This window comes from Babylonia areolata, chromosome 4 (assembly GCF_041734735.1).
Source record: "Babylonia areolata isolate BAREFJ2019XMU chromosome 4, ASM4173473v1, whole genome shotgun sequence".
Taxonomy (NCBI): domain Eukaryota; kingdom Metazoa; phylum Mollusca; class Gastropoda; order Neogastropoda; family Buccinidae; genus Babylonia; species Babylonia areolata.
The window spans coordinates 51876039-51890772 of record NC_134879.1 but is presented as its reverse complement, the minus strand read 5'-3'; the positions used below and the strand labels follow the sequence as shown (position 1 = coordinate 51890772).

At 41.3% G+C, this 14734-nt stretch overlaps 2 protein-coding genes across 4 annotated transcripts in view; one reads left to right on the top strand and one right to left on the bottom strand.

Moving 5' to 3' along the window:
- The window catches only part of LOC143281292 (TPR repeat-containing protein DDB_G0287407-like), a 48179-nt gene extending 38457 nt beyond the window's left edge, over positions 1–9722 (top strand). For all 3 annotated transcript variants that reach the window (XM_076586432.1, XM_076586431.1, XM_076586430.1), the window contains 3 exons: positions 1502–1727; positions 2384–2596; positions 4447–9722. In XM_076586432.1, the coding sequence (XP_076442547.1) occupies positions 1502–1727; positions 2384–2596; positions 4447–4590 (583 nt within the window). In that variant the 3' untranslated portion in view covers positions 4591–9722. The remainder of the gene's footprint in view (positions 1–1501; positions 1728–2383; positions 2597–4446) is intronic.
- Positions 9723–12743: 3021 nt separating this feature from the next.
- Positions 12744–14734, bottom strand: part of LOC143281739 (uncharacterized) — a 6324-nt gene continuing 4333 nt past the window's right edge. The window contains exon 4 of the mRNA XM_076587015.1: positions 12744–14594. Coding sequence (XP_076443130.1) covers positions 13701–14594 — 894 coding nt within the window. The 3' untranslated portion in view covers positions 12744–13700. The remainder of the gene's footprint in view (positions 14595–14734) is intronic.

Below are 14734 nucleotides of genomic sequence, written 5' to 3'. Positions count from 1 at the left end.
TCTCGTGTTCAGTTTCAGTTTTCAGATTCAGGGAGGTGTCAAAGCATGCACACTGATCCATATACACGACACCACACCAGCAGGAGTGGAGTGATGGCCTAGAGGTAACGCGTCCGCCTAGGAAGCGAGAGAATCCAAGCGTGTTGGTTCAAATCACAGCTCAGCCACTGATATTTTCTCCCCTTCCACTAGACCTTGAGTAGTGATCTGGACGCTAGTCATTCGGATGAGACGATAAACCGAGGTCCCGTGTGCAGCATGCACTTAGGGCACGTAAAAGAACCCACGGCAACAAAAGGGTTGTTCCTGGCAAAATTCTGCAGAAAAATCCACTTTGATAGGAAAAACAAATAAAACTGCATGCAGGAAAAAATTTTTAAAAAGGGCGGCGCTGTAGTATAGCGACGCGCTCTCCCTGGGGAGAGCAGCCCGAATTTCACACAGAGAAATCTGTTGTGATAAAAAGAAATACAAATACAAAATCTTTGCAGAAACTTAAAGTGCTGATCAGCCTTTCAGAGCCTTCCCTACATCTGAGTAAAACATAAACATAGAAGAGTGGGAAGTGGGGACTTCATTTTCACATTCTGTGCATGTCTACCTGTGTACGCTTGAACCTTTCTGTGTTTTTCTTCTAGTGTTAACATATAAATGTCGGTTTCAGTTTCAGTTTCCTCAAGGAGGCGTTACTGAGTTTGGACAAATCCATATACACTACACAATGTCTGCAAGGCAGATGCCTGACCAGCAGCATAACATATTGTGCTTAGTCAGGCCTTGTGTGTGTGCGTATATATATTTGTATACCTATTAGAAGGGATTTATGCTACAGAATTTTGCTAGAGGGCAGCCCTTTTGTTGCTATGGGTTCTTTTTCAGTGGGCCAAGTGCATGCTGCACACGGGACCTCGGTTTTTCATCTCATCTGAATGACTGTATGCTCAGTTTGAGCAGACTTGGGAGAAAGGGCAGGAGCAGGAATGGAACTCAGACCCTCGTGGACACTGTATCGGGAGATGAGCGTCTGTTTGTTTTGTTTGTTTGTATTTCTTTTTATCACAACAGATTTCTCTGTGTGAAATTCGGGCTGCTCTCCCCAGGGAGAGCGCGTCGCTATAATAGAGCGCCAGCCATTTTTTTTGTTTTTGTTTTTGTTTTTTTCTGCGTGCAGTTATATTTGTTTTTCCTTTCGAAGTGGATTTTTCTACAGAATTTTGCCAGGAACAACCCTTTTGTTTCCGTGGGTTCTTTTACGTGTGCTAAGTGCATGCTGCACACGGGACCTCGGTTTATCGTCTCATCCAAATCACTAGCATCCAGACCACCACTCAAGGTCTAGTGGAGGAGGAGAAAATATCGGCAGCTGAGGCGTGATTCGAACCAGCGCGCTCAGATTCTCTCGCTTCCTAGGCGGACGCGTTACCTCTAGGCCATCACTCCACATATCGTCTTAACCATTCTGGCTGTTCTGTCCTGTGTAAATCTCTGCGTTATCTCACAGATGGCCCGGCGATCCGGACTTGACACGACGCATCATTGAGCACCATGCTCTGCCGGCTGGCGACATCGACAGGATTCTGAAGGTGCAGGCAGTGTGTGCAGAGAAGAACCGGCAGTGGGAGGGGTACACCTATCAGGCTTGTGCTGAGTGGTGTGTGGCAGGGGACAACAAGGAGGCAGCGGTTCGAGTCTTGGAAGCAGGGGTGAAAGAATATCCGAAAGATCTGGTGTGTTGATTTGGTGGGTGGGTGGGTCTTTCTGTGTGTGTGTGTGTGTGTGTGACTTGACTTGACTTGACTTCATTTATTGTCATGAAATCGTGAAGGATTAATAGATGCAACAAAGAACAAAGGGAACAAAGAAATAAACGGTCATCTAATACTCATGCACTGAAATACATAGTTGGTGAGTGTTTTTTGACAGTCATCGCAGGTGAATAAATCACTTGGTTTTAGGATATTGTTTTGTGTTTTTCTAGAGATCACATTTGATTGATGATCATACTGCTGTGTGTGTGTGTGTGTGTGTGTGTGTGTGTGTGTGTGTGTGTGTGTGGTTGTGTGTGTGTGTGTGTGTGTGTGGTTGTATGTGTGTGTGTGTGTGTGTGTGTGTGTGATAGACTGAAGCCTGTCTGAAGGACAGAAAATGAATGATGAGCACCCAAAGCAGCTCTCAGCTGGTTCTGTCCATGTAGGCAGCCTGTTGGGCAAATGACTGTGTGTTTGTAAAGCCCTTATAGAGCTTGGACTGAGAATAGCTGTTATGTATGTATCCATATCAATCAATCATTCAGTATTTTGTGCCCTTATAGAGCTTGGACTCCAACTGAGAATAGCTGTTATGTATGTATCCATATCAATCAATCATTCAATATTTTGTGCAGAATCTGAGACTGCAGCTGATGGACTTATGTCGCAAACTGGAGGAGTATGCCCGCGCCTACCCACACCTGCCAATGATAACAGAGGGAAGGAAGGACGACCCAGCCGTCATGATAGTGTCTGGTGATATCGCTATGCGCACTGGAGATTACCAGATGGCGCTGAACTGCTTTGATCATGTGATGACGCTGGATAATCCTGATCTGGCTGAAAGGGTGAGTGATAGGGATACAGATACAAATGATTTATTCAAGAAGGCCACAGTCCCTTTTGAAGGGGTATTGTGAACATAAATTTATAGCAAAATGTTAGTAAATAGTTTGATCAAACAAAGTAAATTAGGCTACAAATATCTATGAGCACATTAAAGAGCATAATATATAAGTACAAAGCAAACTGATTTACAGCATTCTGTTGAGTAGATGTCATATGTAGAATCTGTCTGAATACTGATGTTTGTCAAAAAAAAAAAAAAAAAAAGGTGAGGCATTGAGAACGGTTTGAAGTTTGTTTCGATTCATTTGTTCCAACTCAGATGTAGCTCTCCTGTTGTCCTCTTGATCCCAAGGGTGACTGCATTCAGTTTGAATTCGGCATCATGTGCAGTTGATCTTGAACAATGTTGATTTGAACATTGAGTCTCTGTGTGAAACTTTCAAGTGATTATCTTGAAGCGTGACTGCTTTCAGTTTGAATTCGGCATCATGTGCAGTTGATCTTGAACAATGTTGATTTGAACATTGAGTCTCTGTGTGAAACTTTCAAGTGATTATCTTGAAGCGTGACTGCATTTAGTTTGAATTCGGCATCATGTGCAGTTGATCTTGAACAATGTTGATTTGAACTTTGAGTCTCTGTGTGAAACTTTCAAGTGATTATCTTGAAGCGTGACTGCATTCAGTTTGAATTCGGCATCATGTGCAGTTGATCTTGAACAATGTTGATTTGAACTTTGAGTCTCTGTGTGAAACTTTCAAGTGATTATCTTGAAGCGTGACTGCATTCAGTTTGAATTCGGCATCATGTGCAGTTGATCTTGAACAATGTTGATTTGAACATTGAGTCTCTGTGTGAAACTTTCAAGTGATTATCTTGAAGCGTGACTGCTTTCAGTTTGAATTCAGCATCATGTGCAGTTGATCTTGAACAATGTTGATTTGAACTTTGAGTCTCTGTGTGAAACTTTCAAGTGATTATCTTGAAGCGTGACTGCTTTCAGTTTGAATTTAGCATCATGTGCAGTTGATCTTGAACAATGTTGATTTGAACTTTGAGTCTCTGTGTGAAACTTTCAAGTGATTATCTTGAAGCGTGACTGCTTTCAGTTTGAATTCGGCATCATGTGCAGTTGATCTTGAACAATGTTGATTTGAACATTGAGTCTCTGTGTGAAACTTTCAAGTGATTATCTTGAAGCGTGACTGCTTTCAGTTTGAATTCAGCATCATGTGCAGTTGATCTTGAACAATGTTGATTTGAACATTGAGTCTCTGTGTGAAACTTTCAAGTGATTATCTTGGAGCGTGACTGCATTCAGTTTGAATTTGGCATCATGTGCAGTTGATCTTGAACAATGTTGATTTGAACATTGAGTCTCTGTGTGAAACTTTCAAGTGATTATCTTGAAGCTGAGAAGGAGCATTTAAGTTTGGTGTAATCGATTGTTATTCAGTTGTGAAATATCACACGCTTTGTTGATTGTCAAGTCGGTGGGCTGTGTGGAAGCAAGACTTTCTTTCTCATGTCCTGTTATGCATATGTTTCTTAGTTGATGTTGGGGGAAAGTATATACTTTAACAACTTGAACAACTCAGTGTTGCTGCTTTTGGTTGTGGAAGTGGTGGTGGTTTTTTGTTGTTGTTTTTTTTGTAAGTCTCAAATGAAAATTAGTACTGTCATGCATTTGGCATGTTACTTTCCAAGAAATGTTTTTAGAATCAACCAAAAACATGTCAGATTTTTTTTTTCCATTTTTATTTTTTACAGTTTGCTTCATGTTAAGTAAGGTACCATGCATTATGTCTAATGGGTTGGGAACTTTTAACAAACTGATGTGTCTTTACAGGCAAAGAAAGCGGCTGAAAATGTGAGGAACTACCTTGCTGTGAAGAGTGAAATGAGTGAAGAAGACACAGGGGCTGAGGGCACCAGTAACACAGAGAGTGGAGAAGAAGAGCCAATGGGAAGGCAGGAAGACCCCCAAAACTGACCAATCACAGCGCAGAGCAGGACTCCAGCAGAACATGATATGCAAAACAGATTTCTTTCTGTTTTTTTTTGTTTCTTTTTCTTGAAGCGTTAATTGTTAATCATGAGTATTCATGCAGGTCTTTGGGTTATGTTTTATGTTTGGGTTATGATAACCATGGGATGTAATATTTGAGTCAGTTGTAAGACTTTTCTCTCTCCTGCAACACAAGAAAATATTTAAAACAAATTTCTTCCCAGATGTTTTTCTTTGAGCTTTAGTCATTAACCACAAGTTTTCATGCAGGTCTCCGGGTTATGCTTTTGAGTGATAACCAGGGGATCTAATATTTGAGTCACTTTTAATACCATTACCTCTCCAGTGGACAAGTGAAGGAAAGCAAGCCTACGAAGCCAGGTGTTGTTGCCTTTGAACCCTGATGGTAGACAAACTGAATGTACGTCTGGGCATGCTTCTTAGGTCGAAAGAGCTTTACTTTCACTTATAGTGGAGTGATGGCCTAGAGGTATCGCGTCCGCCTAGGTTCGAATCACGGCTCAGCTGCCGATATTTTCTCCCCCTCCACTAGACCTTGAGTGGTGGTCTGGACGCTAGTCCTTCGGATGAGACGATAAACCGAGGTCCCGTGTGCAGCATGCACTTAGCGCATGTAAAAGAACCCACAGCAACAAAAGGGTTGTTCCTGGCAAAATTCTGTAGAAAAATCCACTTCGATAGAAAAAACAAATAAAACTGCATGCAGGAAAAAATACAAAAAAAATGGGTGGCGCTGTAGTGTAGCGATGCGCTCTCCCTAAGGAGGGCAGCCCAAATTTCACACAGAAAAGTCTGTTGTGATAAAAAGAAATACAAATACAAATACAAATATTTAGCAGTTTTATTATATAGGCACACAAATTGTTTCATTATCAATGGTTATATGAAACCAGTTTGCCAATTACTGCTTAAAAAAAAAAGACGTGATCAATCACAGATTACAAAATTATACTGTTGAGATTTTTTTGTTTTGGTATACAAAGTAAAAAGAAATTCTGGATATATGGTTCATCTTGAAAAGGAACACATTTGCTGCCAGTGAGTCAGTTGTTAGTATTGTTGTGTTTTTCTTCCTTTGATGATGATTATTCTGTCTGAAATGGTGTAAGCTACTTCAGATTTTTATGATGAATTATGTAGTCTGTTACAAATATAAAATGGTGTAAGCTACTTCAGATTTTTATGATGAATTACGTAGTCTGTTACAAATATAAAATGGTGTAAGCTACTTCAGATTTTTATGATGAATTATGTAGTCTGTTACAAATATAAAATGGTGTAAACTGCTTCAGATTTTTATGATGAATTACGTAGTCTGTTACAAATATAAAATGGTGTAAGCTACTTCAGATTTTTATGATGAATTATGTAGTCTGTTACAAATATAAAATGGTGTAAACTACTTCAGATTTTTATGATGAATTATGTAGTCTGTTACAAATATAAAATGGTGTAAGCTACTTCAGATTTTTATGATGAATTATGTAGTCTGTTACAAATATAAAATGGTGTAAGCTACTTCAGATTTTTATGATGAATTATGTAGTCTGTTACAAATATAAAATGGTGTAAACTACTTCAGATTTTTATGATGAATTATGTAGTCTGTTACAAATATAAAATGGTGTAAACTACTTCAGATTTTTATGATGAATTACGTGGTCTGTTACAAATAAAATCCCAACCAAGCTGTAGACAGTAAATATAATAATAATAATAATAATAATAATAATAATAAATAATAATGGTACTTATATAGCGCTGAATCTTGTGCATAGACAAATCTAAGCGCTTTCGCACCAGCCATTCTCACGCACGCATAACTCTAAAACTGGAGAAACTAAAGACAAGGAAGAGGCAGGGAAGGGAGGCTATTTTGGGAAGAGGTGGGTTTTAAGGCCAGACTTGAAAGAGCTGAGTGTGGAGACTTGACGAAGCGAAAGAGGAAGTTCATTCCAATTGCAAGGTCCAGAGACAGAGAAAGAACGGCGGCCAACAGTCAAGAGTTTGAATCAGTTTTAGAACAGTTGATCTCTTACTGAGTTCTGTACTTCTGTGTTTTTATCAACAATATTTGTCTCCTAGTTCATGCCTGCCAAGGGCGACTATGAACTGTCCATAGCACTGAATTGAGGCCATTTGTGACCTGTTTCCTCGGCATCACCCATAAGTCAGCCGACCCCATTTCGAGTAACGAGGCCCTAAAGGGTTTGAGGTGAAATTTGACGATTTTGAGTTTTGTGGACAAATCACTTCATAAGAGGTTAATCTACCACATACTGGTTGGATTTATCCGAAAAAGCATAATAAATGGCTTAATTTGCAGTTTTTCTGGCACTCGAATGCCCAGTTTGCGGTCGCTATCAGTGTAAAATCGTCTGTTTTCAAATTCATTCTTCTTTTGCAAACTTGACAGGGCCCCCCACACATCATACCTTTGTGGAAAGCTCGATGCTTCTATTTTAAGGCTTGATGTAAGATATCCACTGACAAACCAACCAGAATGCCTTAGACAGCAAAGTTTGGTTGTAAATAAAACCAGACTCTCGACCAATCAGCAAGCATTCTACAACAAAGCGTTGGTGATAATTTTTGCTGCAGCATTTGTCAGTGAAATGGATGACACAGGGTGTGAACTTCCCAGGGCTACCCCTTGGAATGCCAGGTAGACGGACGTCTAAGACTAGTCCCTTCTAACAAAGCAGCTGTCACTGAACTGAGATCCAATCCCTGTAGAACTTGACCTTAAGGGCGTCAGCTGTTGGGCTGTTACACTCCACTGTTGTGAACCTCAGGGTTCTTTGTGATAGAGTGGCAGAAATGGAATGATGTGGTAACTGTATTAACCCCTAGGCTGCCTGCATGACGAGATAACTCGTCATGGCAAGCATGTATGCTTCGCTGCCTGCATGACGAGATAACTCGTCATCGAAATATTCTGACTTTTCCCTGGTTTGCATTCACTTCCTTGGCAAAAATAGTGGTAGCTTTAGCCTGGGGAACCTCTCTAGATTCTATTCATAGCTAGAAACCCCATCTACGTCATGAAGCAGTCCTTTATTTGAACGTTTTGGTTGGGTCACTGTCCAAGTGTTTGCCTGACTTCTCTCCTCGCTCGCTCAACAAAATGTCGGACTGACGCCGTGCTCAAGACATGCGATCGTGACAAACTAAATCAACCATGATTTCTTTCTTTAGCTGATGCTCAGAAAGAATTGAAGCGTAAATTCGAAGGAGAAGATAGAGATGAACATTTATAGGATGATCTGATAGAAAATAAAGGGAGTAATCAAGAGAGTGGCCAAGATGCGACTGTCAGTGAGTGATGCCGGCTGTACAGATGTTAGCAGACGACAGATGACCGAATTAGCAGCAGAGCGATATTCTTGGCACGCAGCCAACGCGGTCTGATGAGAACTGAATCAAGTGACCGTGTGAGAGGGGTGAGGAGGAGGGGGTGTGGAGACTGAGGGGGCGTGGCCTCACATCCATCTTATCACTTGGAGAAGTCACAATGTATTGTGTATCTATCTCTTAAAATATATGTATATATATATATATATATATATTGTAGTTGTTCTAGTATGATTTTGTGTTTGCAGATATCCATTTGTCCAGAAAATATGATGTTTTTGTGCAAATTACCTGACTAATGTTTGTAATGAACAAGTTGAAAATGTGACAAAAAACAAAACACTGATTTCAAAACAACAGCATGTCACTAAAAATGTATAAAATGGGAAAACAGCATGTGTTTTGTATTCTTTATTCACTTACCTTTCAGAAAATATATACTTTTATGGGTCTTTCTCCAATAACAAAGAGCACAGAATTTTTTGAAAATTTATACCCGTTTTTTGTGAAAAAACCCTGGTAAATAGATTTCACTTAAATCTTATTTTCCTGGCAGCGAAAGGGTTAAGTGATGCAGCGACAGTGGCACAGATGCACGTGGTGCTGTTACAAGAACATCAGTAGCGGACATTTCTAAAAGTGAAAGCATGCGGTTGCCAAAAGGTGCGTTTTGTTCAGGTTTGTGCGCATATAAAATTTGTTCAGATATTACACTTTCATACAATTTGTTCTTTTTCAGGGGACCATAAATCATGTGTTGCCTTTTTAACTGGACTACAGCATACCATACAGATTATTTGGGTGTGTAAAGGTCACAATACTTGTGCATTAGGTAACTTGTACCACACCCTCTTGATAGATTGCTTTGTTTTGAAAATAAACACTAGTTTGAAGATACCTGTTAGTTACACATGAATAACTTGCTCTGATATATCAACAACGGCCACAAAGCAATAGAAATAATAAACTGTGGATTTAAGTTGTTAAATTTGAAGTCATTATTGCAAGTGATGATTTCATTATCATGCATTTTGACTCACGGTCAGTTTGCTTAGTTTTATTGATTTACTTTGTTTGAAAACAATGTCAATATTTCTCCTTTCATTTGCATCAGTTATTTTATTTGTCTGTCCAGAGTTCTACATTAACTTTTATACCATGCATTTTTGTTTTGTTTTGGAGATAATTTTTTTCTGTGCAATTTTGATTTGTATATGATATACAATGATATAATTATGTTTTCAATTTGATTTTTCTATTCAGTTTTCAATTACCGATTTTTGTGTTTGTTTGTTTTTTAAAACATGATTGTGGTTTTCAGTGGTTGCTATTGTTGGTTATGGAACCCGAGCTCAAATGTTATATTTGATTGATGGCATTGATATGTGAACATTGATCTCAGTGGGTTTGATTGCAAATTTTTTAGATGTCTGTTTCTTTTGTCTCAGTTTTCTATGTTTATTTTGAGACATTTCAAAGATATACAGCATAATCAAAATTAAGTTTTAATTATTTTCTAGAACTATATACATATAACTATCTATATAACTATATGGTGGTGGTGGTGGTAGGGTTCTGTATAAGTGGAGTGCGAAGATGGAGACTCGAGGCAGAAATAATAGAGATAATTACGTGTCTTGTCTAAACATACGCACACACACTCTGTCTGTCCGTCTTGTGTGTGTGTGTGTGTGTGTGTGTGTGTGTGTCACTGTGTGTGTGTGTGTGTGTGTGTGTGTCACTGTGTGTGTGTGTGTGTGTCACTGTGTGTGTGTGTGTATCACTGTGTGTGTGTGTGTGTGTGTGTGTGTCACTGTGTGTGTGTGTGTGTGTGTCACTGTGTGTGTGTGTGTGTGTCACTGTGTGTGTGTGTGTGTGTATGTGTCACTGTGTGTGTGTGTGTGTGTGTGTGTGTGTCACTGTGTGTGTGTGTGTGTGTGTGTGAAAAGAGAAAAAGGAGAGAGGGGAGTAGAGGGTAAAAAAGTGTGAGGGTTTGTTGCTTGTTTAAAAATGTAGTGAAGAACAACTGAGACTTTGCGGACGGTGCAGTGTTTTAAGCATTTTTGGTGAACACCTATTTATTGAAGCTTTTTCAAAAGCATAAAATTCCATAAAGTTTACAGCCATTTTGGCTGTACAGGTCTTTCTCATTTAGTATAGCCTTAGTGCGTGCGTGTGTTCACAGTGTAAGGTACTTTATTTTCATCTTTTTTCAGTATTGTTTACAAGCTATTTTTGTCAACTTTCTTGTCCCACACAAACGTTCAACATAGTTTTCTGCTGTGATTTTAATGTGTTTGAATTCTGATTTACGCTTTTCCATGCCACTGTAGTAGGGGTCACAGGATGGATTAACTGAATCTTTTTTTTTATTAGACTGCTTTTATAGCTTTGCAGTTTAGTCTGTAAGAGTGTGGACAGAGCATGTCTCACATTCGGAAACACCAGTTGTCTCAGACTGTAAGTGATCACATCACACTGAATTTATTTATTGGACTTGGGTAGCATTGAAAAAAAGTCATGTTTTGGGATCTTTATTTTTTTGTTTGCTTAAACAAAGTTTCTTTATCTTTTGTTTCTTTGTAACTTTTTATTTCCTTGCCAGTGGAGTGATGACCTAGAGGTAACACGTCCACCTGGGAAGCGAGAGAATCTGAGCGGCTGGTTCGAATCACGGCTCAGCCGCCGATATTTTCTCCCCCTCTACTAGACCTTGAGTGGTGGTCTGGACGCTAGTCATTCGGATGAGACGATAAACTGAGGTCCCGTGTGCAGCATGCACTTAGCGCACGTAAAAGAACCCATTGCAACAAAAGGGTTGTTCCTGGCAAAATTCTGTAGAAAAATCCACTTTGATAGGAAAAACAAATAAAACTGCATGCAGGAAAAATTTAAAAGAAAAAAGAAAAAAAAAGGGGTGGCGCTGTAGTGTAGCGACGCGCTCTCCCTGGAGAGAGCAGCCTGAATTTCACACAGAGAAATCTGTTGTGATAAAACGAAATACAAATACAATGTTGTGGAAGTTCCTTTGAAGCTGAAGGGTTGGTGGGGCCCTGATTTGACCTTTCAGGCAAACAGCAATGTAAAAAGAGATGGCGATTCTTTCTCTCTTGTGCTTCACTGCCATGCCTTGAAGGTGTCAGCCTTCTTGTTCCCTGCAGCTCAGCTGTCAGTGTGTGTGCATGCATGCATGTGCGTGTGTGTGCACGTGTGTGTGTGTGTGTGAGTGAGTGCACGTGCATGCGTGCGTGTTGTGTGTGTTCACAATGTAAGGTACTTATTTACATCCTTTTTGAGTATTGTTAACGGGGCATTTTTCGATACACATAGTCAACTTCTTTGTCCTACACAAACTCTTAACATAGTTAAGTGGGGTGGATATGCTTGCTTGTGTGTGTGTATGTGTGTGTGCGCGTGAGTGGGCATGCTTGCTTGTGAGTGTATTTGTGTGTGTGTGTGTGTGTGTGTGTACATACGCATGTATGTGTGTCTGAGTGAATGTGTGTGCATATGTATGCATATGTTTGTACACTTGCATTAATGTGTGTTTAAGAACGAAGTAAATAATACACAATGATGTTTAGATGTTCTTGATATTCGTCTAATATCACTGATAGTGAAAGGACGCTAAATTAAAGAACGAACGAACAGTGTTCTTGATCAAATAGATTTCTTTTGACCTGGTTTTCAATGGTGTATTTTGAGAATGCTACTTTTAATCACATTCCATTATTTTGGCTCTGAGAGATGTATTTCAAGTGATATCCATGAAACAAAGATATTGTGATAGTTATGTTTTTTCTGTGATATTGCTGTCTGTGATATTTGCTTTTTTTGTTGTTGTTGTTGTTTTTTCTCACTGATATGATCATTTTTCTGCTGTTATGTTTTCCTCATCTTTGTAGCAAAACAGCTAATTGGTGAATGTGGTTTTCATGAATATTATGGTCCATCTTAGTTGAGAAAAGATTCTTTCGCTCTTAGTATTGCCAAAGTTACAATGATATATTTATGTTTTCATATCTGGTAATTTTTTCCAATCTCCCAGGTCAACATGTGCAGACCTGCTAGTGCCTGAACCCCCTTTGTGTGTATATATATGCGAGCAAAAGATCAAATACGCACGTTAAAGAACCTGTAATCCATGTCAGCGTTCGGTGGGTTATGGAAACAAGTACATACCCAGCATGCACACCCCCGAAACTGGAGTATGGCTGCCTACATGTTGGGGTAAAAACGGTCATACACGTAAAAGCCCACTCGTGTATATACGAGTGAACGTGGGAGTTGCAGCCCACGAATGAAGAAGAAGAAGAAGAAGAGGTAATTTTTTTTTTCCATGGAATCTTCCCAGTGTCTTGCTTTGGTGCCTGGTGATTGATAATGTGTAGTTACAGTGATATTTGTCATAACAACTTTTCTGCTAATATTTGTTTTTTTGTTGTTGTTTTTCTTTTGCTCTCTGTTTTTTGAATTATCAAAGATGTATTTATTTGTTCCTTCTTCTTCTTCTGCTTTCGTGGGCTGCAACTCCCACGTACACTTGCATGTACACGAGTGGACTTTTACGTGCATGACCGTTTTTACCCCGCCATGTAGGCAGCCATGCTCCGTTTTTTGGGGTGTGCATGCTGGGTATGTTTTTGTTTCCATAACCCACTGAATGCTGACATGGATTACAGGATCTTTAACGTGCGTATTTGATCTTCTGCATGTGTTTACACACGAGGGGGGTTCAGGCACTAGCAGGTCTGCACATCTGTTGACCTGGATGATCGTAAAAATCTCCACCCCTTACCCACCAGGCGCCGTCACTGTGATTCGAACCCAGGACCATCAGATTGAAAGTCCAATGCTTTAACCACTTGGCTATTGCGCCCTTTATTTGTACCAAATGTTGGTGATGTAAAGGGGGAAAAGCAAAACTGCTTTTGAAGTCAGTGTATCTGCTTTTTGATTTGAGTGTGTGTGTGTGTGTGTGTGTGTGTGTGTGTGGATGAGAGAGAGAGAGAGGACATGCATGTTTATGACTGTATATGTGTTTGTGTAAGTGTCTGTGATGTTATGTAATTTGTAATACATGCACATACATACTCTGTATACATAGTTATTGAATGTATTTACAACCCTTGAGACAGCACAGAGTAAATATCAGAGAGACCTAACTTTTGGACACTCTGAAACCACCCCTAGAAAAAAAAAAGAAATAGAAAAAAAAAAAAAATAATACAAACTGTTAGCTAAAATGATTTTTTTTAAACCCACAAAAAACACTGTAAACCATTAAAAAAAAAACCCAAAAAAACCCACACAGCTGTCAGTCTTTTAAAAGCAGTAAGAGTATTGTATCTTCATGATAATGGCAATGCAAGAATTTGTTATTCCCAATACATTCTCTTCATGATAATGGCAATGCAAGAATTTGTATGGATATATACAGTGAAATTTGATAACCTTGTCAGTTGTTGGCTGTTTTTGGTTCATAGCATTCGCAATACATTCCAGCTCAAGTATTTTTCTTTGTCTCAATGCATCCTCAGTCTTTCTTACTTCCTGACATCCACAACCACCCTTCAGCCCCTTCTCCTTTTCCTTACTGTGAATCATCTTTTGTTGCCTGCAGTCATGACTTCCTTCTTCCTGCTAGTGAGGGTTGGGAAGAGCCACCAGCTGTGTCAGGCGTCTGTGTGGAACCTCACTCTCCCTGTGTGCCTCTGGCCTCAGGACTGTTGTTTCCTGTCAGTGGAACTCACCCGGTATGTGGCTGGTCCGGCATCAGGACTGACAGGTTCCCCATTTGTTTCCCGGGCACCGCTGGAGCGTCGATCTGCGTTTGGTGAATAGGGGAGCCCGGGTCTATCAGCCGGAGAAGACCTGTGGTTCGGACCCGAGTCTTCCAGAGCTGTTTCAGGCAGACGGTCATGATTGCCGTCAGTCGACAGGTGCGTGGGTTCTTTACTGCCCGTGTGGGTGCCTGCTTCCGACTCTGTGTCTCTCTCTGATATAGCGTCCAGCTTGGCCAAGAGTGTGGGGTCTCCGTCACCGTCCGTGTTCCCAGTGGGCGGGGAGGGCGGGTGGGTCGGGGCGGGCAGGGACCCGGCAGACTGGATGTCCGGCGCCCCGTGCACGGCGCCGCCCCTGAGCACAGGCTGCGGGCTGACCACGTCCGCCCCACGCAGGTGGTTGTAGGGGTCGGCCCAGCTGGGGTTGTAGAGCGCGTCGGTAGACCTGGACACGTGGGCACGGTCCGGAGCACCCCGGGACCCGGCGCTGAGCTGCCCCGTGTGGCTCCTCGGGGTGTACAGAAAGTCCAGGTCCCCCAGGCTGTAGCCGGGTCTCAGAGGACCCGCATGGGGGCGGGCGTTGCTGCTGGGGGCGGGCTGTTGCTGCTGGGGGCGGGCGTTGCTGCTGGGGGCGGGCTGTTGGTTTCTGGCACCGCCTTCAGTGTGCCGGGGGTTGGCGTGAAGGGCGGGGGTCCCGGACCCTCTGTCAGGCCGTGGCGGCAGGATTGAAGGGCTGTCGTTGTGGTTGTCGTCAGGTGGTGCAGATTGTGGACTGTCCTCACTGGCTGTGTTGCGGCTCAGTGCCGCCTTCAAGGCTTCCTCCCCTGTCACCTGTCGACACACAGGACGGGGCTCCTCGTCAGGGAAGAGGTCTCACCAAAATATTGATCACCAAGTTCCGTGCACACATACTGCAAGGGTTAAGCGTAGGTCTACAGTCCCTGTTTACACTGCAAAGGTTAACCATACGT